Source organism: Trachemys scripta, chromosome 3 (genome assembly GCF_013100865.1).
Source record: "Trachemys scripta elegans isolate TJP31775 chromosome 3, CAS_Tse_1.0, whole genome shotgun sequence".
NCBI lineage: Eukaryota > Metazoa > Chordata > Testudines > Emydidae > Trachemys > Trachemys scripta.
Genome location: NC_048300.1, coordinates 136238421 through 136262442, shown reverse-complemented (window position 1 = coordinate 136262442; position 24022 = coordinate 136238421). Strand labels below are relative to the sequence as shown.

Genomic DNA, 24022 nt, shown 5'->3' with positions numbered 1-24022 from the left:
CAAAATTAATCACATGCATTTTATATACAGCATAGGGCAAAAAAAAAAAAAGTTATACTGGTATCAGGAACTAACAAGATTTAGTTCCTGAAATCAAAGTTTCTTCCGTAAAACAGAAATTCCTTTCTTTGAGAATGGTTCACAGATATAGAATTGTGAGCAACAGATGAATTGGTTATTGGGTATTGCTTTTTTTTTTTTTTTTAAATAAAGTATTTGCTATAAGCATTTCAGCAGAAGCACCTGTTTATAGTAGCTTAAACAGGTTGCCTGAAAATGTCCTCATCCATTGCAAACAAGGTAGATGTGGAAGATTCCACTTTGAATCTGAGGTTAGGAAATGGTTCAACGCACTACAGGACCCAAAATAACTCTGATTCCTTCTTTCTTGGGGCTACAAAGAATATAGAGTAACCTTCAAAATTTATTCCCAACCCCCAGATAATTTTCTGAAAAAAAAGAAAGGCCTCCCTGATCTTGGAAAAAGCAAAGAAAAAAAAAAAAAGCACCTTGGAAGATGAAGGAAGAAGATTCAGGAGTTATTATCCACTCAGATAAAGATAAAAAGATCCTCCCCACAAGGAAAGCATGGAGGAAAAAGGTTGATAGTACCAAATCTTTGTGCCTCTGCTTAGGGACAGAGGAGGAGGATTTGGGTTCACTTCCAGGTATGCCTAAAATGAAATTAGTCTAATGCTTCAGAGGGAAATTCCTGACAAATGAGCAAATCCCGAACCCCCAACCCCACCCCAGAAAGATTTGGCAAAAAACCCTGACTGACATCAGGAGAGGTGCAGGCTGTCTACATGATCTGTTGGAGAGAGAGATGGAACTGGGAAGGAATTCTGCAAAAAATGTGCCACAGCAAGAGTTATCAAGCTGCTTGAGCTCCTTGTAATGGAGCCTGGGGCTCAGCTCTCAGGACACCTCTCCCTCTTCTGAACTGTGACCTACTAGAGCAGTCACGAAAACGCAAGGGAAGGGCAAGCACCAGCAGCTTAGCAGAGAATCTGGAAACATGGAAGATTCCTGAGAGTACCCCCTAGGAGTGGAGGTTAAAGGCTCCTGGAAAGGTTTCGCAGGCAGAAATAAGTCATTGAGCCACTCATGTAATCCACAGGCTAGGTAAAGGAGTGGGGTGGTGTTTGACAATGAAAGCCCTTTAGCTTGTGGAACTCTCAAAGAAACCTCTTCAGAGTCGGACGCTATCATGGAAGAGGTTGCCATTCCCCACAAGTGAGCTCCTCGCCCTATTTTACAGGCCTTTCAAAGCTCCAGAAAATTGCTTCCATTGATGCCTCTGGGAGAGCCTCGACTCCCAACATGGGCACTTCTCTCCCCCTTTAGAGAAGCTGAGGGGCTAGTTTCATCTGATTTCCAGAAATTGATCCAGCCTCTGAGCCAATCACAAAAGTTTCTCTCTCAGAAAGAGCAGGACTTAAGGCTCCCCACTGCATATCACTACTGCAGGAGGCACAGATGATGTGTTCATCGCTCCCCCCGGCCCTCAAAATCCTTTTCTTTAGCCTTCTCTGGTAGAACCACGAATGATGCCAGATATGCCCATGGAAGTCACCTTCCTGCATGCTGCTTTGAGTAAAGCAGGTATCTAACTGCAGCAGAGGAAGGAGCACTTCAGTGGGAAAATTTGTGGATGGCAACTGATCATCCCCCTATCTGCCAGACCAACAGAGGAGGAGGAATCCAGTGTCTGCACTGACAAAGACAACCACCTTAAAGATAAAATATAAGGGAACACAGAGCTCAGTAAATCGAACCAATAGCTAAGCTGTCAGTAGCAAAGGAAATGAGAATTCTGGTCCTGGTCTTTTGTTCCTTCCCAATACCTGGGAAATAGGATAAGATATTCAAGAGGAGGGCAGAGTTCAGCTGGTGGGGAGGGGACCTTTGCATTGCTTTGCTAACAACTTTTGGTCAGTCACATGGCAATGGGATGCTATGAAGGAAGGAACAGAGGCCAGTGCATCAGAGTCTGTTTGCAGAGATAGCTGTATTTATGGATGGAAGAAGCATTAGTGTGAATCCCTGCCAAAACCATCTCTATCTTCAAATTCAGTTCTCTCTCCAATGCGGAGTTTAAATTTGACACAAAACTAAATTTTACTTACCTTGGTGGTTTATCCTGTCCAGAGAGAGTCCTGGATGAAGATTGTGCTTTACGATCTGTATTAAATCATCACGACTGTTACTCTGTGGACACCATATCTCTGTAAATCTGTTGCGTAGTGCAGGAGAAAGCTGCAGGCAATACAATATAACAATATAGCCACTACCAGCATATATCACAGTTACTACAGACCTACATTACTTAAGCTTGCATTTAAACTTTCATAGACTAGTAGTTCTAGTATGTGTGAATTATTAAAACAGTAAATAAACTGACCCCTTTTTGAAATAATGTAGTATTCCTTCTAATAATGACAGGGTGTTTATAGCTATTGCAAATAGGAAAAAATGTGGCTCTTTTAGTGCAAGACCAAGAGAACACACCAACTGTTCATTTGAAATACTAAAAGAGAATAGGGGAGAAAAATGAGATAGCTTGCAAGAATCAGAGTGAGATGGAACTTCAGAGATACAGTCTATCAAACAAGGGCTGTATAATCTCATCTGCCCTCTTGGCCTTTGAAAGAAAGACCACCATACAGGTAAAGGGCAGAATTGGAATGCCTTTCCCTAATTGCTCCTTTGCACTGAATTATAAAGAGCAATCATCAATCAGTAAATATGCAATAAAGAGGCAATTTCCCTTTGATTTCTGAACCCAGGGCTTACTGGTAGATTTGTTAGCACGCTAAAAATGACTGATTTTTTTTTAAATGGACAGCCCCCTCTCTAGGAGTAAAAGAGCTGAAGCTTTGAGTTCAAATGTCTGTCATTCCTTAGATGGTTATAAAGATACTTTTAAAACAACGTAAGGGGTTACCTGAGAACTGTAGTTCTTATTTTGTGGGAAATCTTTCCCTACTGGGATTTGTCCATTTTTTGGAGACCCTAGGTGACAACTTCTAGTTGTCAGTTTTTGTCTGTTCCAGGAGCACAATCTGTCATGCATCCCCACACCACACCATAAAGACTCCACTGCAAAAACTGGATTTGGACCAAGTTTCCTTTGCGGGTTACACTTCATTTACTTAAAGTGTTCTCCATATCAAGTCTATTTATATGATTCAGTGTCCACCTTTTTTGTTGTTGATACTTTGTTGAGTGCTCATTTACATTGTCAAAATAATAGTACATGGGTGGTGGAAGAAAGACACACCTTAGTCCTCCTTTAGAGCCAGGAGACAGACTCCAATATGCAACACTGCATGCTGGGACCTATAACATATGCATGCTGCACATTCTGGTCATAATTCCAGTGACCTCTCAGAATTTACCTCTTTTTTTCCAAAGTCACCTCCTGGGTTCATGGTTGCTAGGATGCGAAATTTTTTTCCAGCAACCAGAAGTTCTACTTCATTATCCTCATCTTCTTGACTACCTTTTTCAGCAAGCACCAGTGTCTTCTCAACTTCAAGAACACTAAAAACCAGGTTTTTAAAAAATTGTGTTAAAAAACTTGTTTTATTTAAATCCCATAGCTTGCACTTTAGAAAGTCACCAGTCTTTTTAAAAAAATATAAACGTAAGGTAGCTTTGCTTAGTTTGATTTCTAAGGCTATGTCTACACTACACGGCTTTTAGCGACATGGCTGTGTCACTACAGCCGTGCCGCTAAAAGTCGAGCAACGTAGCCGCTGTTTGTCGCCTCTCCTGCCGACAAAAAACTTCCACTTCCAACAAGCGGTGTCTCCTGCTGACAATGTGCTGTTCACACTGGTGCTTGTCGCAGCAATTTTTTTGGCGCGTGGGGGGGGTGGGGGGGGACACAGCTGAAAGACAAAAGTTTTGTCATTCAATTGCCAGTGTAGATGTAGCCTAAGTCACAAAGCTCAGTATAATGGGCTCCAGCAAAAGTAAATGATAAATTCTGCTTATCCTTCCCAACTGACAATATTTCTGAATACACAAGTGTGGAAAGCTCATCTTCATCTTGAGGTACAAGTCCGTGTAAAGTGGTTGGTCAAAAGATTTACACTGTAGCATGAACCTTCCAAAAACTCTCTTATAAATACAATGCCAAAAGTAACGAAAGTAACAGCTGAAGCCTGATGAAGAGCATACTGAATTAGTTTTTAAGTTTATGGAATACAAAACTGACAAGTTGCTCTGATAGTGAATTTGTTGTAACTTGAAATATCTATTAATATTTTTAGTTGCATAGCCCTGCCCATAATATACTCTCACTAGTAAACTGTATGAAGGAGCTAAAAGTGTGACCCATTACTGGGCATGTTAGCAGAAGTGTTCAGGAAGATGTTGCTTAGAATCATTAACAAAACAATAAAGTTAACTGAAGATTAGTTTGCAAAGGGTGCACATGAGCTATGAAAAACCTACTTGAAATAGAGAAACTACTGAGACATCAAAGAAAGTAATTGCTGGTCATCTCAATATATTTGGTAACAAAAAAGAAAGACAGACTTTAAAATGAGGGGTGCTGTAATCTAACAGTAGTATATAGTGTCAGATGTAACATCTTTACATAAAAAAATTTGGGAAGGTATTGAAAGACACCAATTTGCTAGGCACCTTTCCTGTTCTTGGACAAGGGTTGTCACTTCCCACAAACGTAATGACAGACTGAGAAATGTTTTTTTACAGGAACTGGCAAGAAATATGGCTTTCATCTATCTTCTATATAAGGAAAGGTCATAGCACTAGCTACAGGTCTCATTGTAGATTCCATTTTAATCATGTAAATTTATTTAGTTTTCACTCTATTGTGTTAACTGTCACTACATGCTATCCTTTAAGGAGAACTGTGTTTTAACTGTTTTATCTGGGGAAATTAACTAGCTGTTACTCTGTTGTCCTGTCAGTCTAAGCAAAGAAAGGTGACTATAACATTCTGAGCACAGGTTAGTTAAGCGCATGAAGGTGGTCTTCAGTCTGAAGCAGTGCCACAGAACGGGGTTCTCAACCTTTTTCTTTCTGAGTCTGTTCCCCCCAATATGCTATAAAAACTCCGTGCCCATCTATGCCACAAAAAATGTTTTTTCCTGCATATCCAGTAAATTAAAAGCCAGAGCCAGCGTTAGGGGATAGCAAGTAGGGCAATTGTCCAAGGCCCCACGCCACAGGGGCTCCACAAAGCTAAGTTAGATTCATCCCCATGCAGCAGCGTTCAGGCTTCAGCTTCAGTCGAGGCAGTGGGGCTCTGGGTTCGGCTTTCTTCCCTGGGCCCCAGTGACTCTAATGCCAGCCCTGCTCTCTGGTTTATTGTGGCGGACGCTCTGAAACCTGCTCACGGCCCCCGGACTCCTGGTTGAGAACCACTGACATAGAGCGAACCTCATTGTAATACTTAGCACACAGCTAAGGAGATAAACAACCCAAGGACACAAAACCTTGCCACAATAATCTTGAACAAACCTGCACTCCTTTGCTTTTGGATCAGGATACTTCTAAGTTCTTCTTAGAAGTTTAGCACCTCAATAGTGATTTAGCTGGGAGTAAATTTTCATCCTGTCCTTTTCATAGGCCTACCTTACCATCCCTTCTCCTTCTCTGTTGCCAGCAGCCTCTCCAATAGCAAGCAATTGTCTAAAAATATAGGACTGATATGGATGCAGTCAGCATCTTTCTGCTGGAGACACATCAATTCACAAACTAAGTGATCTGGTACAGCAGCTTAACATTGAATGCGCCACTGAGTTACTTTGGATCTTTTTTATTTAAACAGGAATTGAGCAACTAAGAAAAAGGGATGCTGGCTAAGATTAACAATTAGAAACTAGATTATCTAACTCATTTTTGCGATAAGTGTAGCCTGGTGGAGGGCTGCTTAACATTACACACTTTTAGAATGCATACCTATTAAGTCTTTCCAACACAGAATCATCAGCTAATGAAATCTCATCCAGGAGAAAAAAGCCGTCCTCCTTCATTGCTAAAACAAGGGGTCCATCGTGCCATTCAAAGAGCCTAGAACTGTCAAATTCCTCCTAGGTAATGGGGAAGAAAAAGAAGACTCATCAGGGATTTGTCATTCGCTGCTCTCTTGACCACACTAAAGCTCAGTGATACCAGTCACCCATTGTCATGAGACAGACCTTGTCCTTTGATCTCTGTCTGACTGGCCGTAATCCTCCCAGGAAGTCTGATGTCTCCATATGCAAGTGGCAGTTCACAGAATGTAATTTCTGATTTGCCAAGGCTGCAAATATCTGACAAATAGTAGTTTTGCCACACCTATAACATGAACAAAGAAAACCAATGAAGTCAACTTAGAACAAAAACAGAAGGGGTCCACAACCACTTAATGGCCCATTTCAGCAACAAAGCAGTTCCAGTTGGATTTCCTCAAAGCCCTGCAAGGCAATGGCCGCACCATGCTGTTCCTCTTACTCCCATGTATTCCCTTCTCCGAATACTGACCCACCTTACAAAAATTAAATGAATTGCATCCACTTCTGGCATGCAAACCATTGCTGAATTGCCACCATTATTCATTAAACTATAGGTGAAGGACTTTCACCCTCAGATTTCACTTGGACTTCAGAAAGATAACTAATTTCACATCCCCAAACTTCCTCTGAATGATGCATAATGCATCAAAGATTAAGGCACCATAAAATATCTGAAGCGCCAAGGAGAAAAATGTTAGCTTGTCATTCACTATTAAAAAAACTTATTAAATTAAATTATCCAAACGTATTGCCTTTTGAAGATCAATACTATAGGAGTCATGAGATAAGCTGCAAAATCATTAGTAAAAGTTGCATGTCTTGATTCACAACTCTAGGGATCTGAATGTTCCAGAGATAAGCCCCTAAAGGCTTGCCCACACAAAACTGCATGGGTTTAACTAATTTAGTTAACATCACATCTTTTGCTAAACTGGTGCAACATCTGTGCATTGATGCTCTTATGGTTTAGAGCAAGCTTATATCAGTGTAGTTTGTACCTGTCCACACAGATGTTTCACTGGTTTAACATCACAATTAAATTGGTGCAACTAAGGGCATATCTACACTTGCCATTTAAAGCGGAAAAAGTCCCTTTTTTGCATAAAACCCGTGGGAACATCTATACTTGCCAATGACTTTTTGCGGTTATATTCAGAAGTTTCACTGCAAAATAAAAACCACCTCCACGAGAGGCATACAGCTCTTACTGGTGATGCTTTTGCACTGATGTGCAAGTGAAGACACGTTCTTCCTGTTTAAAGAGCTTTTAGACTCCACAGGATATCCCACAATGCCTAGGTGATCACTCTGGCCAGCAGCTCTGCTGCTCTGACGCCAGATAAACAGACATCCACCCTCCTCCTGTAAAGCCCCGGGAACTTTGAAACTCCCCTTCCTGTTTTCTTGGCAAATGCTCACTTATTGGCCAGGTGACAATGGCTGCTCCACAGAGCAAACGATCCCCCGCTTGAGGCAATGCTGAGCTACTGGAGCTGATCCGTGTTTGGGGAGGAGGCGGCTATGCAGGGACCCAGGATGCCCCGCGATCACCCCCGCCCTTCCCACAAGACCTATCATCAAATGGAGAGAGCTGCACTGTGGGATAGCTACCCTCTGTGCACTGCTCTCATGGTGATGGAAGTGCTGCAAATATAAACACTCTCTGATGCCAGTGGAAGTAAGTGAGTACACAAACCAGGGCTTCTCTTTCACAGATTCACTATCACAGTTGAAACTGACAGCACAGAAACTCTGCAAGTGTAGATATAGCCTAAGGCTATACAAGGCCTTGCCCATCCTTCCTTCCTTTCCACCTCCAATTGTCCCAGAAAGGACTCCTAGAAAGGAGGTGGTGATCCAATCTAGATCTGTATTGGCCATACATTCGGAGGCAGTATTCAGTAAGTGGAGACTGACAGATTTTGACCTCTCTTTGTCCTTTCATGAATTGTCTCTACAGAGTTCCACTGCAGGAGACTAAGGGCTTGGCTACACTTGGAACTTCACAGCACTGCCGCAACAGCGCTGCTGTGAAGCGCGAGTGTAGTCGCACCGCCAGCGCTGCGAGAGAGCTCTCGCAACGCTGTATGTACTCCACCTCTCCGAGGGGAATAGCTTGCAGCGCTGCGAGCGAGCGTGCAGCGCTGCAGGCACTGATTACACTGGCGTTTTACAGCGCTGTACTCAGGGGGATGTTTTTTCACACCCCTGAGCGCAGCAAGTTGCAGCGCTGTACAGCACCAGTGTAGCCAAAGCCTAAATATAAACCAGAAGGAGGTCTGAGGAGAATGCCAAGACTGAAGCAACACTGCCCACCCACACAGAAGACTACATCTAGCCCTATTAACAGATTAACATTTTGTGAATGAAGTAATTGAACTTCAAGTGGCAGCTTAAATACCAAGACAATAAACCTTTGACAAGCAGCCAATGTATCCATTCCTGCTGTAGAACAAGTTCTCCTTACAGGCTTGAACACAAGCGATCATCCATTTTGAAAGACTATGAAATGAAAGGTCTTGACTGTTAAACTGAAAGACTTACATAAGATTTATTCTTTTCCAAGTAGCACCCAAGTTCCCTTTTAGCATCTAATTAATTGTGTTTTTTCTTTCCCAGCTTCAGCTTCTTTTTACTCTCTAAGGCTATGACTACACCACGAGGCTTTTAGCGACAAAAAACTTCCACCCCACATGAGCAGCAACGGCTTTGTCGGCAAGAGAGCACACCTGCTGACAAACCACTGTTCACACCGGTGCTTTTTATTGGTAAAACCTTTGTTGTTCAGGGGGGTGTTTTTTTAACACCCCGAACAACAAAAGTTTTGTCGATGACATATCAGTGTAGACAAAGCCTAACAAAACTACTTAATACTAAATTTATAGAGATCTGCTTCCATGACCTCTTTTTTGCAGACAGGAAAAAAATAAAGAAGATGGCTGGACCTTATAAAGTCAGATGTATTCACCACTCTCCACCAAATTTATTACTAACTTTTCCAGGTTTCATGAGAAAGGTATGTAAGTCTTATACTGGGATTCTAACAGACAGTTCATTAACAAAACTCAACCCCCATCCTCTCCAGTTCAGTTTCAATACATCCTTAACAGGTTTATATAACACTGTTGTACAAATCAGATAAAATAAAGCAAAACCACAAGAGATACTTTTAATGTTTTTTGCTAAGACAGATGCACTCCCACACAGCACTCTAAAAAGTGAACTCTGTATTACAGCAGCTGACTTCACATTTGAGACAGTTTTAGATTTACAAAGGCCATGAAACAGCAAGGCCCCTCTTTAAGCATAAGTAGTTTTACTGACTTCAGTGAGGCCACTCGTGTTTAAATGTATGGCCAGGTCTACACTACCCCCCTAATTCGAACTAAGGTACGCAACTTCAGCTACGTGAATAACGTAGCTGAAGTTCGAAGTACCTTAGTTCGAATTAGTTCGAACTTACCTTGGTCCACACGCGGCAGGCAGGCTCCCCCGTCGACTCCGCGGTACTCCTCTCGGCGAGCTGGAGTACCGCAGTCGACGGCGAGCACTTCCGGGTTCGACTTATCGCGTCCAGACTAGACGCGATAAGTCGAACCCAGAAGTTCGATTTCCAGCTGTCGAACTAGCGGGTAAGTGTAGCCAAGGCCTAGGTATGCAGTTAAGGACCTTGCTGAACAGGGCCAAACAGAACAATTAATTACTGTAATAGAAAAACAAGTTACCCAGTGTCTCCCACCAGCAGTACTGGTTCACCGAACTCCAGGGCTCGTCCTACCAGAACTGCAAGCCTCCTCATCCCTTGAGTCCAGACAACATGACTAAACTCGCCGTCCATCACCAACATCCGTGTAGATGATTTAACTGCCCAACAAAGAACAAGTTGATTAGCTTTAATCACACGCATCAAACTTTTGATTTAGTCCTTTTTGCAAACTCACCCAATAACTTTCTAACACTTTCCTCTGAGAAGAGAGAATGGGGATACAATTTCTTCTTAAAATGCTTTTCAAGGACACTTTGAATAACATCAACCTCCTCCTGTTTCCTGACTCTGCCTGCCAGAAGCATGAAACCTGTAAACAAGGCAAGAGAAATCAGAGTGTTTTCTTTGATTTTTAAAGTGGAATGTGTGACATACCAGGGGTACAATCCAGAGCAATGAGTAGCTGTGACCCCTGCCCTGTAACCTGGGATGCCCTTTATAATTCCTTGCTGCTGTTGCCTCCGGCCTGGACTGCTCACAAACAGCCTCTAGCGTGTAAGTCACTCCAACATAGATTTTAGGGTCCCACTGAATCATTCCACCAAACCAAACCTTTCTGCGTGATAGGAGGTAGCCTTTAGTTGTGTCACTCCACAACTTCCATAGCTCACTGAAGAGCCGAGACGTAAAATTTGACGCACGGTCAGATAAAAATCTCTTTAGGGAAACGCACTCTGCTAAAGATAGTGAAAATGGCTCTTGCCACAGATTCTGCCTCAATCTTAGTCAGAGCTAATCCATTACCACCAAGATACATTTCTTTCCGCTTCAGGTAGGACCCACGATGTCTATTGTTACCCTCAGAAATGTCTCTTATATTACAAGCTAGGGGCATAGGGGAACTTTCTGGGGTACTTTTGACTTAATTCACAAGACCTGCAATAATTCCTCACATCATTCTGTATTCCTGGCCCATATACATTTTTCTTTAACCTATCATAGGTTCTCTGTGCCCCCAAGTGACCAGCGAAAGGTCAATCATGTGCTAGCACATAGCATGGTGCTATGTGGGCTCAACCAACTGCTTATAGCAGGGGTCCCCAATGCGGTGCCTGCGGGCGCCATGGTGCCTGCCGGGGCGTCTAAGTGCGTCCGCATACTGGCCGGCGGACAAGCATCAGCCGAAATGCCGACAAGCCGCGTCATCCAGAGGACCTGGATGACGCTGCTTGTTGGCGGCATTTCGGCAGCGACACCTATTGACGTTGCCGCTTGTCGGCGGCATTTCGGCGGATGCTCGTCCGCCACCATGATCCTCCATGGCTCATCGTCAGACGAAAAAGGTTGGGGACTACTGGCTTATAGGGTTGCCCAGGGCTTTTGTTTTTCCCCATAGGAGCCTCCCTATACAATCTCCTCCTTTTCCTTTCCTGGGGCGCCCTCTTGGACACTTCTGATGCTCTCTAGAGTGGGATCTTTCCCTTATTCAACTGCAAAACGCTGGCAACTGATATCTGGGACCACTTCTTCAGTCACAGGAATTATGTCCTCCTTAGCTGGCCCTGAGGGCATGCTGCTTTCCTCTGTCATGCAGGAGCCAGCCTCAGCCCCTCCCACACCTGGAAACAGTTCCCTTCTGCTGCATAAGAGTTAGAGCAGGAGTTCTCAATCTGGGGGTCATGACTCCTCGGGGGTCGCACGATGGTTACAGGGGCGTCAGGAGCTGTAAAACCCTTCCCCCAGTTTTTAATTTATAAGGAGGGTCACATTCAGAGGCTTGCTGTGTGAAGGGGGTCACCAATACAGAAAGTTTGAAAACCACTGAGTTAGAGAGACCTCCCCTCCCAGCAGTTTCTGGGACGTTACCACTCCTCTCTAGGATCCAGCACAATATTCCCTTTGACATCATTCTGTTACCAAATTAATAGCCTTAACCATATGCAAAATAGCATTCCCAACAAGTATTTCAATGGGGATACTACCCAGCACCACTATTGTAAACACACTTCCTAAACCTTTCCATTCCATATGCATCTTGGCTACAGGTACAGGAATTATATGTCCTCCCACTACTAGAAGCTCCACTTTTTCATCAGGTAACATTTCAGTCTTTTGGACCATGCGACCCTTGACCAGATCTGGGCTCCAGTGTCTTCCCCCTCCCCCCAGGCCGGGTACTCTTTATTATTTACTCTGGCAACCTTAATAAATTCCACATCGACCCCTTCAGGGTCAGACCTCACAAAACTGATCAGGTGAGCTTAAAATAGATTGGATAGGGCTTAGTTTCTTTTAGCTTGGGGCACTGATTTCTCAGGTGCTCAGTGGAGTTACACTAGAAACATCTTCTTGGACTCTCCTCCTGCTCAGGAGGTTTGTGATGGGAGTTTCCAAGAGGGGAACAATTGGGAGCTGGGGACAGACTGCCTGGGCTTCCAAACACCCTCCTTTTTTCCAAGGGGTAAAACGGGATCACCCTTTACACTGGGTTTGCATCCCTCCTTCTCTGGCCTGTGCTCATTGGACATCTGGGTTTGCACAAAGGAATGAGCCAGGGTGGCCATTTCCTTCAGATTTTAAAGATTTATCCCATAAACTATTCCAAATCTCATCAGTGCATATACTGAGGAAATGTTCTTGACCAAAGAGATCAAACAATTGGCTAAAATCCTTACCTCCCTTCCCCTGTTCCCATTTTCTTATTAGGTCACACATCTTATAGGCATATTCGCTATGGCTCATACCATCATTTTTCTTCAGATTTCTAAATTTCAACCTATACACTCCAAGAATAATTTGAAACCTTTGAAAAGCAGCTTTTTAAAATTCAGACTTATTAAATACATTCACAGCTTTGCAATCAGTGTGGGTACTTTTTTGTCCTTAGGAATATTATGAACCTCGATAGCCTTTCAAAAGTGGTAGATACTCTTCAATGAAGTCTGTTGCCTTGTATGCATGGAGGATAGGTCCCTCAACAGCTATCAGCCAGGATGGACATGAATGGCCTCTGTTCGCCAGAAACTGGAATGAGCGACAGGGGATGGATCATCACTTGATGATTGCCTGTTCTATTCACTCCTTATGGGGCACTTGGCATTGGCCACTGTCAGAAGATAGGATACTGGGCTAGATGGACCTTTGGTCTGACCCAGTACAGCTGCTCTTATGCAGGACGCAATTTGTTACAGCTGAGGACTCCCTGAATGGAGGAAAAGATTGGTGACTCTGGGATTTGTCCATGTTTTGCCATCATGCCAAGATTATACTTCCTCTTATTTGAACTTCCTTTGTTTTCTCTCCCTAAGTGATGATTCCATTTACTGCTTAAATGTAAATTAAGTCACGCGCACATTCCTTCCTTTGTTAAGGACAGACCTGACTTCTGCCTGTTCATAACATCAAAGAGCGGAATCTTATAACGACACATACAATGTTTCCACACATATTTTGCCAGGACAATACTGACCAGCAAATTATGAGTTTTCAAATGACATCTTACAACAGGGGTAGGCAACCTATGGCACATGTGCCAAAGGTGGCACACGAGCTGATTTTCAGTGGCACTCACACTGCCCGGGGCCTGGCCACTGGTCCAGGGGCTCTGCATTTTAATTTAATTTTCAATGAAGCTTCTTAAACATTTTAAAAACCTTATTTACTTTACATACAACAATAGTTTAGTTATATATTATAGACTTCTAGAAAGAGACCTTTTAAAAATGTTAAAATGTATTACTGGCATGCCAAACCTTAAATTAGAGTGAATAAATGAAGACTTGGCACACCACTTCTGAAAGGTTGCCGACTCCTGCCTTACAAGGTATACTTTGTACACAGATTATTATAATAGTGTGTAGGGTGTGAATACAGGGGTGTATTCCATCAGAGAATAATGAATAACGAGGGACAAAGGTTTGTATTTGAAAAGTGGGGTTGGAAAAATGTTTACATTAGTTCTTTAAAAAAATGAAGTATCACGAAGAACAAGCACAAAGACCCACCATCATTTGCTAAATGCTGAAGCCAGTCATAATCCTTCTCTGTCTGTTCTGCCAATCTGTATCTTTCAGCCCAACGAAACAGATCTCGAAGAGTAATGAAACCATGCTTCCCAGCAAACACTGTTGAACCTCTGCGATAAGACTACCAAGTGAGCAAAGAGGACGGTTAAAATTTAATATGTATTCCTCATTCAAACAAACTTCAGTGAAATGAAAACCTAATAAATTCCTAATCCCAGCCTCACACTTCCTCTCATTTAATAACTGGAATATAGTTTTCACTTTATTCCAATACAGTAAAAAGGTCTAAGCACATTCAAATCTAGACAGAAGGAAGAAAGAGGTACCTCCAGTTTTTATTACTGTATTTGTTTTTAAAGAAGAAACATATTTTGGTAATTAGCCAGAGTTAAATGGCTGTTCACAACAATCTATTTCAGCACCTAAGATCTAGAAAAATGAGGGAGCATAATATTTGTTTAAGTATTTAAACAAAAATGAGGCACTGGTAGCCACTGGACTTGTTTTTGCTCTTAAACAAAAACTCAAACGCAAAGGGTTCACTTAAGCCAGCAAACTTGGATATTTTAAATTAAAGGTTTCTCCATTGTTAAGTCATACAATATTTTTTAAAAGGCCTTAATTTTACTTCTATATTAAAAGGGGGGGAAAAAAAAGACACCAATACCTGCAGATTCAGCATGACTTTGACGAGTTTACTGCAGTAAGAAGGTGGCAGACTGCATCGCTTGTGAAGGATTGTTTCTAGCTCAGCACTTGGCAGTTCATCAAAATGCAGCTCCACAAAACGGTTCCTGAAGGCTCTGGACAACACCTAAAATGTAGGTTTGGGAATGGTATTTCTGAACTTTGCTTTATCCCTTTAATCCTTGTAAACTACATCCTGCACATACAGCCAAAGGAAGCTAAGCTACCCTGATGGGTTAGTGGTTAAAATCCAAAGGGAGAAGGAATAGATAGGCTTGTGCTTAAACTTCCAAAATGGACATTAAAGATGCAAAGGGTCTATTCTCCAGCAGTCTGGGACAACCAAATAACCAGTCAGGCCAAATTACATTTAATTATTTAGACTCTGATTCAGCAAAGTGCTTAAAAGGGTGCTTAACATCGTTGCTGAACTGAAGCCTTAGCATCCACCAGAGAAGCTACTGACCTGCTCTTAAAAATTCTTGCTGTGTTCTCTGACTGGCAAGTCTGAATAAAGGCTGAAACTGAACTCTGCTCTCCAACTTCACTTCTCTTGTAAAGGCCACCAAATAGCAGAAGAATTATATTATTTGCCTACCCACTCTGCTAAATTCTTCTCTGGCATCTCTCAGCCAGTTGCACCCAATACTGAACTTCAGAAAAAGTGCACGTGTGTGCTGTTCATGAAATGCAATAGTTCTTAAGCTTCATTTACAAGGAAGAGAAAGGAAGCCAGTTTTCTCATATTCATCCAAAAGTGTGATGCGCTAGTCAGTCAAGGCACACAGCATTTTTAAGTGTAGATCATATCGCATTTGGTCCCTGCAACAGACATGCCAGCTAATTTTTAAATTAAAAACTATTGGAACTACTATATATTCTTGTTGAGGAAACAACTTCAAAACTCAGAAAAGTTCCTTCTACCTAGGCTGGCAGGCTAGATCTCTTTCTAGAACAGGGGTTCTCAAACGGAGGGGGGGAGAAACTTTAGGGGGAAAAAAATACTTACTGCGCACATTCAGATCTGGGTGGCCAGAGAGCAGTGGCTGGCTGGGGGAGGTGGGGGGCTTACTACTACAGACACAAAGAAGGGGGGCCGCGATCAAATAAGTTTGAGAACCACTGCTCTAGAATACGTATCTGTTTTATTTACACACAGGCTTTTCTATGGCATTCACAGCCCTAGTATTTGAGCACCTTATAAACATTAATGTATCTTCACAACATTTTACAGATGGCAACTTAGGCATTGAGAGACTAAGGGTTTGTCTACACTGAGCTGGAAGGTGCGATTCCCAGTGCAGGCAGGCAGACAGACAGACTCACACCAGCTCAACTTGAGCTAGCTGCCCCAGCTTGGACCCAGGAGGTCGGGAGGGCTTGGATTCGGGTGGCTACCCCAAGCCACTGCCCATGCTGCACGCTCGTTCAAGCTGAGCTAGTGCATGTCTGTCTATGGGTGCCGGGAATCACACCCCCAGTTGCAGTGTAGATACAGCCTAAGTGACTTGCCCAATCTCACATAGGCAAGCAGTCCAGTGCCTTGGCTACAAGGCCATCTTCCCTTCCGCTACTCCTTTACCCTTTCATATTGTTCTCGGATATGTGTGAGAAAGTTTCTGTGCCACAGCTCTCTGCACCCTTGAAAGAATAATATGGTGAAGCTTTCTTCCTAATGTAATAACCGAAAGCAAGAGGAGAGATCAACAAACCTTCCTGCCCCCATACAGTCCTGGTGGATTCTGTGTAGCAAACAGCATAAATCGAGGGTGTGCCCTGACAACTTCTTGTGTCTCTGTTATGAACAGCTCTCTGTTATCATCCAGAAGTCTGTTGAGTGCCTCCAGAACATCCGTAGGAGCCAAATTCAGTTCATCGAGGATAATCCAGTATCCCTTTCTCATAGCATCAATAAGGACACCTGTGATTGAATACAAAAGGTTCTGATTGAACCTTTAAGGTAATCTGCATGAAAAGGTACAAAAAAACCCGCAAAAGCAAGTAATCCTTGCAGCCAGTTTTACTTCAGAATAAAATAAGTTAACCCACATCAAGATGTGCAACAGCACTGAAGCTGTTAAACCCTTTAGCTCTCCCCTCTGTCAGTGCAATGGAGCAAAGAACAAGAGATGGAAGAACAAAGGACACCCTTTAACATGATAACCAGAGACCTGCACAACTGAACTGATGGCATGAAACTCCTATTTGCACTGATGCAACCGTTACCAGCAAAAGGAAAAGCTTTTTTCATCTCTGCGTAACTTGGAAGGGAATTAGAGGTAAATGTGATAAGTGATAACCTCACCTTCCTTAAACATCAGCTTCCCAGAAGCGTCTGATGTATAACAGCCAATGTACTCCTGGATGTCAGTATGTTCATGATTGTTAATCCGCACACAGTGGTTCCCACTAGCTGCAGCCAACCAGCGAATTAAACTAGTTTTACCAACTGATGTCTCTCCTTGAATCAGCACTGGATGAGTCCTTCAAGGATTAGCAAAGACAATATTTTAAAAGCAGTATTTTAGGTTGGCTTAGCAAAATATCCTATATGTATACGAAAAGGAAGTAACGCATCTGTACTGTTTGAAATTTTCAGAGCCTTGCGTAACAGATTATCAAGAGACTACAATGTAGTCTCTCAATGTCTCATTTATGTTACCTACCCAAGTCACACAGCCAGTCAGTGTTAAAGCCCGGACACAATCTAAAATACCTTTATTCCCATATGCTAACTACTATACCATGCTGTCTCAGTCATCACTTGTGAAATCAGAGGCTGGTCTAAATCAGTACTGAAATCATTTTTATACCAAGCTTTAGAGGGCTTAGGTGGGACTGTACATGACAAATTTTAGGCTGTTTAAGGACAACAAAAGAAAAGTTGGTTTCATATCCTCTCAAGCATGCAGATAATTGGATTACAATAGAACCTCAGAGTTACAAACACTGTACATAACTCTGAACAAAACATTATGGTGGTTATTTCAAAAGTTTACAACTGAACATTGACTTAATACAGCTTTTAAACTTTACCATGAAGAAAAATGCTTCCCTTTATTTTTTAGTAGTTTATGTTTAACACAGGACTGTACTGTATTTGTCTTTTTTTTTTTTTTGGTCTCTACTGCTGCCTGATTGCGTACTTCTTGTTCCAAATGAGGTGTGTGGTTGACTGGTCAGTTCGTAACTCTGAGGTTCTACTGTACTTATACTCTTGTCTTAGAATGCTGGGAACAAGTGATGTGCTCGCGCTCCCCACAACTGCTAGCTACTGGTCAAAAGTCATTCTTGTAGCTCGGCGTGCAATTCCTACAGTGGGCTTTCTGCAGGTCAGTCATGAAGGAGAATTATTCCTCTCAGAAGAAGTGTCTCATCATTTTTTTAAAATTTTGATGCATATTTTAATCTATTAAGATTTAAGGGGCAACATTAAAGTTGAGTGGGTGATAGAAATACAACAGAAGTATAGAAATATACTAGAGGTAGAAATATAATAGAGGTAGGCAATCTCATTATACATCTACCTCAATTACAGAATTGTATGTTGTCTTTTTAATTTTGTATTCTGAGACAAAAATTTAAACAAACATACCCTGCAGACACAACTCTGACAATGTCTTTCAGATTAAGTTTAACAGAAGAAGTTAATACATAAGTCTCATCTATCACAGGTTCCTTATCCCCTACTGAAATCCAGTAGCCTTCTATCTGTACAGCTCTTCCTCCTTGGGGCTCTGGTAATGGCTGAAAAACAGTATAGAAATAACAGATTATACAAATGTGTTTCATACGGTTTTCTAACAGCAGTAGCTATTTTTGCACTACTATAGCATCTTCCATAAAAAGCAATTTACAGACATTAGCTTAATCTTCAACACTCCTGTGAGATATGTATTATCCCAATTTTATAGCTGTTGAATCCAAGGAAGAGAAGGTAACTAGTCTGAAGTCAAGAATCTGTGCAGAGCTGCGAACAGAACCCCAGTTCCTCTGACTCCCAGTTCTGGGCTTTAATGTGACGTGCTATTCTGAAAAGTGACTTGTAGGAATTTCTTGAACTAAGGGGGTTACTTATTTTTATTTCATCGTTACTGGATAGTTAATAATTTCTAGCATCAAAACATCTCTCTAAGGGATTTAATCCCTGTATAGGAACATTCAAAATAGCCTCTTCATTCAGCACTTTCCTCTGAAGGTCTAAATTGAAGTCACCAAGCAGTGCTGCAATAGGCCTACTCTGGCAAGCAATGAATCCCAAACAATCAAGAAAAAACTATTATTGTTTTAAATGACAATATTTTGTGTTTCAGCCCTGCAAGTTCACTCTGTGCTCCAAGAATCAACCTGGATTCTCCCTCTTCAAGATGAAGCTCAGATTTTTGCTTCATCAGAGCACAAGCCATTTCCATATCAATGTGTACTGCCCCTTATGTCAAAAACAAAACAAAACAAAAAACAGCAGCAAGTTCCTCCCCCATCTCTACTTCAGAATTAGAGTCTCCACCACTAAAGTTGGTCTCGTCATTCTCTGAAATTTGGCAAGATTCAGTCATATGCAAGTTCTCCACATCCTTTCAATGTTTTCAGATGAAAGAACAAGCCAGATAAGAAAACATCATGCTTAAACCATATAGTTCACGTTAAATGAAAAAAACATTTTATCAGAAACAATCAATAGGATAAAGTTTAAATTTTTAGTATTTGAGAACTTTTAAAATTACTAAAGCATGATCAACAAGGGAAAATTCATATAAAACCAATCTTCCTGATAAAGTTAAACATCCCAAAATATTCAGAAGTTCCTACCTGCTTAAGGAGGCTTTTGATGTTGCCGGAGACAATATGCTGGCAAATTAGCTTCCTAACTATCGGGTGAGAAACTCTGTCAAGCTGTGTCAGGAAGCCCAAGCAAAAGCCCTACAAGAATAGAGTTATTTTTTATTGTGAAGTGAAAATTTATTTAAGCTTTATTTTTTAGGCATTTGTTTGATATCTGATGCCCTTAGAAAATATGATTTTCCTTGTATTCCTTTAACCGAGTAGATTTTGTATTGAACACACACTTAGGAACAAAATCACACAGAAAGATCATTACCTCATACAATGAGCGCTGTATGTTTTTACACGGATTAGATGCTGCAAATCTCAAAGCCCTGCAAAGTGTACGAAGGCTGTAGTGAGGTCTATGGCCAGTCCCATCCACCAATTTTGTTTCTGACTCTTTTCTCACAGATAAATAGAAGCTACAAAATAAAGAGTTAAACCAGTTACTTATTTGTATTCTGGGCCCCAGGGCAGAACAGTCAATGGCCCACCTAGAAAGGAATGGCTGAGGCTTATGATTTTTTATCCTATTGATAACACATTAGAACCCACTATGCGTAAGTTGTGGCGTTGCTTGATCTAGGCCTTGGCTACACTTGGAAATTCACAGTGCTGTGAAGCGCGAGTGTAGTTGCGCCGCCAGCACTGTGAGAGCTCTCTCGCAGCGCTGTATGTACTCCACCTCTCCAAGGGGAGTAGCTTGCAGTGCTGCGAGAGAGCGTGCAGCGCTGCAGGCGCTGATTATACTGGCGCTTTACAGCGCTGCACTCGCTATGCTCAGGGGGGGCGTTTTCACACCCCTGAGTGCAGCAAGTTGCAGCGCTGTACAGCGCCAGTGTAGCCAAGGCCCTAGTTAACTTATTTTTTTCAGTTACAGCGCCAGTATTAAACAAATTGTGAGCCAAAATATAAGCTGTAGAATTTATTTAGGATTATATATTTAAATTAAATAAATACATTATTAAATTAATTAATATCTAAAACATTTAAAGAAGCACAAAATAAGAAAGCACCTAAAGTATCAAGTAGACTAATTAAACACCTAATCGTGATTCATGTGTAATCTAAAGACAAGGAAAAAAACTGATATACAAGATGTAACTGAATATGACTAACAAAGTTAAAATATACAATACAATACTTGTGCTGCTGGTGCTGTTGGACATCAACACCCAGAGCAATAGGGAGACAGCAGGCACGGTGCGCCACATCTACTGGGAGATCTCCAAGGAGAGGGGGTTCTAGCCCCAGCTGCCTCTCGGCAAACTTAGAAAGGCTCAATTGGGTGGCTGAACTTGCTGGCTTGTGTCTGGCGAGGAGCTGAAGCCCCGGGGGAGGAAATCTGGTAGCACAGAGGGAGCTTGTTCCTCTTTAAAGTCTCCCTGTCCTCAGCCCCGCAGCAGCCGTAGAGACGGCGTGGCAGGCACAGCAGCCAGAGGAGGCAGCAAGCCCCACGGTTCCCAGGCTGCTGTTGCTGAGGCTCTGCCAGACTAGCAGGGTGCGGCAGCGCTCTGGCAAACTGTTACTGTCACAATGAGGGACGGCGCTCCGTACAGAGCAGCAGGATTTCTTTTTAAATCTTAATTTTTATTTAAAAATATGTATCTATCCCATCCGCCCAGACCCTTTTAAATCACCAGGCCCCTGGGCAATTGACCCCTTTCCTCCCCACCCTCACCAGCGGGCCTGTTTGTATTTCATCGTTACCAAAGAGTTGATACTTTCTAGCATCAAAACATCTCTCTAAGGGATTTAATCCCTGTATAGGAACATTCAAAATAGCCTCTTCATTCACCACTTTTCTGGGAAGGTCTAAATTGAAGTCACCATGTAGTGTTGCAATAGGGCTTACTCTGGCAGGCAATGAAGCCCAAAAAGTCAAGAAAGAACTATCAATGTTTTAAATGACAATATTTTGTGTTTCAGGGAGATAACCTGGTACACCATGTATCACTAGGTACTTACAAGTCCTTTGAACAGATACTTCAGATTGCCCAAAAAACTGAACTGCAGAAATTTAGCATATTGGAGGCAACATGCCTGCTATTAAGGAAAGAGGTTCCGTGGCAAGCAAGGAAACCATCCCCACAACTGATGCACAGAGATATTCTGAAGTAGCCACCCCTTCTAACCTCCTAGATGAAGGAAAGGATTAAAGCAATAATGCTCTCTAACTGGTAATGTCAATAAACTACTTTTTGGGGTGGGGATGGAAGAAAGGAAAACAACAGCAACAAAAGGTAACACACAAGTAGCCCTAGAATAAGGAGGCTGGGTGTCATTCTTCAAGAACCTCGGGTGGGAGAGACTAATGTAAAAAATTGTAGGCTGTAATTATGTATTTTCATTTGCAACTTCTTGAACTGAGGCTTCATAAAAATGTAAATATAACTTACTTCATGATTCCTTGTACTGTGTTTTTGCTCACATTCAAGCCTTTCAAATAGTCCATAATAAGAATTAGCAAGTCTCCTTCATTCTGCAGTTCTTCTACATAAAGTTCAGTAAACCTACGAGAAAAATTAAGCTATAACACTTAAACATCTGCCTACTGATCATAAAACAGACACTCTGAAATTTCATTAGGGACCAGTTACTCTCTCATAGAATATATAATGCTCAAAATATAGCATAAGCAGCAAATCAAATATTGACTTGTTTGCCAACATAAAGATTTATTGACTTGATATACAAATACCGACTGAACTGAAGCAGAGAATAATATTTAACTACAGGCTAAGTATTACATTGCTTAAGTACAAAGTATCAATATCTGTATTGTTTTATACAGTCTACCAAGTTCAACTCACTCTACAAGAAACATGCTTTTAAAAGGAGTTTGTGGTACAGAGCTCCAGACAGCAGTTTCTGAATATTAAAGTAATGGCACAGCGAGAGGGTTTTTGAAAACTGATTCTCTATATTAATCACTCAATTGTAGTGAAACATACCACACATCCAATTTTTGAACTGTCAAGCTTATCTCACATATTACCTCTTTTCATAAATTTCTAATGGAGCAACCATTTAAACAGAGAAAAACAACTCATCAAGATAAAAAGGAAACTAAGCAGCTACATTAGCAGCAAAGTATCTACTTTATATTTAGCTACGGAAGTGGAGTTCTAAGCCACTCCAAAAATGGCAGTAATGGGATTTCATGTTCATTGTCTCACTGACTGTGCATCAATTGTGCTTACCAAGTATGAAAATCGCATTTCTAACTGTTAGTCCTGGAAACTCATCTGGGGATCTGAAAATCAAGTTGGGTTCTTTGCATCTCATACATCACCACTGGTAACAATGGTTCTGCAGGCCAAAGTAGGCCTGCTACACTTGTAAAATTCCGCTGCCTTCAATGAATTTTGGACAAATGTAATTTACTGGAACTTAAAATAAGTAATTCTGATTATAATGCAAAAGGGGAAATTTACTCCAACTCTCTCTCTCTCTCATTGCTATTAGCTCTGCAAAGCTAATATCAACAAAACCTTATTTTTGATTAAGTACACACAGTGAACAGATCTCCTGAGCAAGCACTGAAGATTTTCACGTGGTCACTTTTCAGAGTGGTATAAATTTTGTACAAGTTTCCTGACAATCAGCAGGGAAATTGCATGAGAGATAGACAGCAGGTCCAGAACTTAGCACACACAGGTGGTGTCAGGTGGGTTACACTAGAGAAAGAAATTCTCTCAGACCCACTTTTCTACAGCCACAGCGGTCCTCTGAGTCCCAAATATTCCAGGTATCACACATCCACTCTCATATCCAACTAGCCTTCCTCCAACTATAAAAGGCTAAATATAGAGCTCTTTGTACAGCCCATCAACACTGCTAAGATAACAAGAATGAATGCTAGAGGACTGCGAAGCACTTGCCTTTATTATTCCCAAGAGGCACAGAGCATTTTGCTACAGCAGAATTCCCAGCCTCTGACAACTTACACTTAAGGAATGACTCCTAAACTGTAACATTCTACACTATTCTACACTATTACCAGACCAGCAATTTAGGTTCTGCATCAGCAGAACAGTAGTTTCCTCCTGCTATTCAATCAACACTCCTTAACAATCTCATAACAAACACCTCTCAGAATGTCTATCTCCCGAGGCTTCAAACAAGGGTGTTGTACCATTCATGTTGACTCTTGAAGCTAGTCAAATTCCAAAATAGACAGCAACTTTAACTATTTTACAATCCATTCATTTTTTTACCTGTTTCTTATTCCTGGAGGTAGATTTCTCTTTCCAACATCCGTAGCTGGATTCATACAGGCAAACAAACGAAAATCAGGGTGACGCACCAGAGGTTCTGAAAAGAAAAATAAAGATGTTTCACTTCTATTCACAAACACAAAAATGCAAATCAAAACACTATAATGTAAACCAAAGACATTTCTTGATTAATCCAAGACAGTTTAAGTCTCTCCTCTGGACTACTCAGCCATTGCTATCCTGCATCCTCTTAACTACAACGCCACTGTTAAAGCCTTTAAAGCCAGGTGTGAATCACCTGGTCTGGTGAGTTAGGGCATATCTACAACATCAAGGTAATGAGCACTACAGAGGATGGAATTTCTAAAGTGCATTGGCATGTTGTGCATTAATTAGTCCATGTAGACCCTGGAGGTGTACATTAAAAAGTTCCCTAGTACTAGCGTTTTAACCTAGTACTTTTAGTGCACACCAACAGGGTCCACACAGTTAGGGAAGGATCACCTAGCAAGCCAGAGGCAGAGC

General features: G+C 41.7%; 1 protein-coding gene across 2 annotated transcripts in view; it reads right to left on the bottom strand.

Moving 5' to 3' along the window:
- MDN1 (midasin AAA ATPase 1) overlaps nt 1–24022 on the bottom strand; it is a 168427-nt gene that overhangs the window by 91867 nt on the left and 52538 nt on the right. For both annotated transcript variants that reach the window (XM_034766036.1, XM_034766037.1), the window contains exons 19-33: nt 23498–23594; nt 21677–21790; nt 19552–19699; nt 19263–19373; nt 18049–18200; nt 16759–16937; nt 16166–16374; nt 14434–14580; nt 13746–13887; nt 9977–10111; nt 9761–9899; nt 6180–6318; nt 5941–6071; nt 3402–3546; nt 2130–2259 (exon numbers count right to left, since the gene is read on the bottom strand). In XM_034766036.1, the coding sequence (XP_034621927.1) occupies nt 2130–2259; nt 3402–3546; nt 5941–6071; nt 6180–6318; nt 9761–9899; nt 9977–10111; nt 13746–13887; nt 14434–14580; nt 16166–16374; nt 16759–16937; nt 18049–18200; nt 19263–19373; nt 19552–19699; nt 21677–21790; nt 23498–23594 (2118 nt within the window). The remainder of the gene's footprint in view (nt 1–2129; nt 2260–3401; nt 3547–5940; nt 6072–6179; nt 6319–9760; nt 9900–9976; nt 10112–13745; nt 13888–14433; nt 14581–16165; nt 16375–16758; nt 16938–18048; nt 18201–19262; nt 19374–19551; nt 19700–21676; nt 21791–23497; nt 23595–24022) is intronic.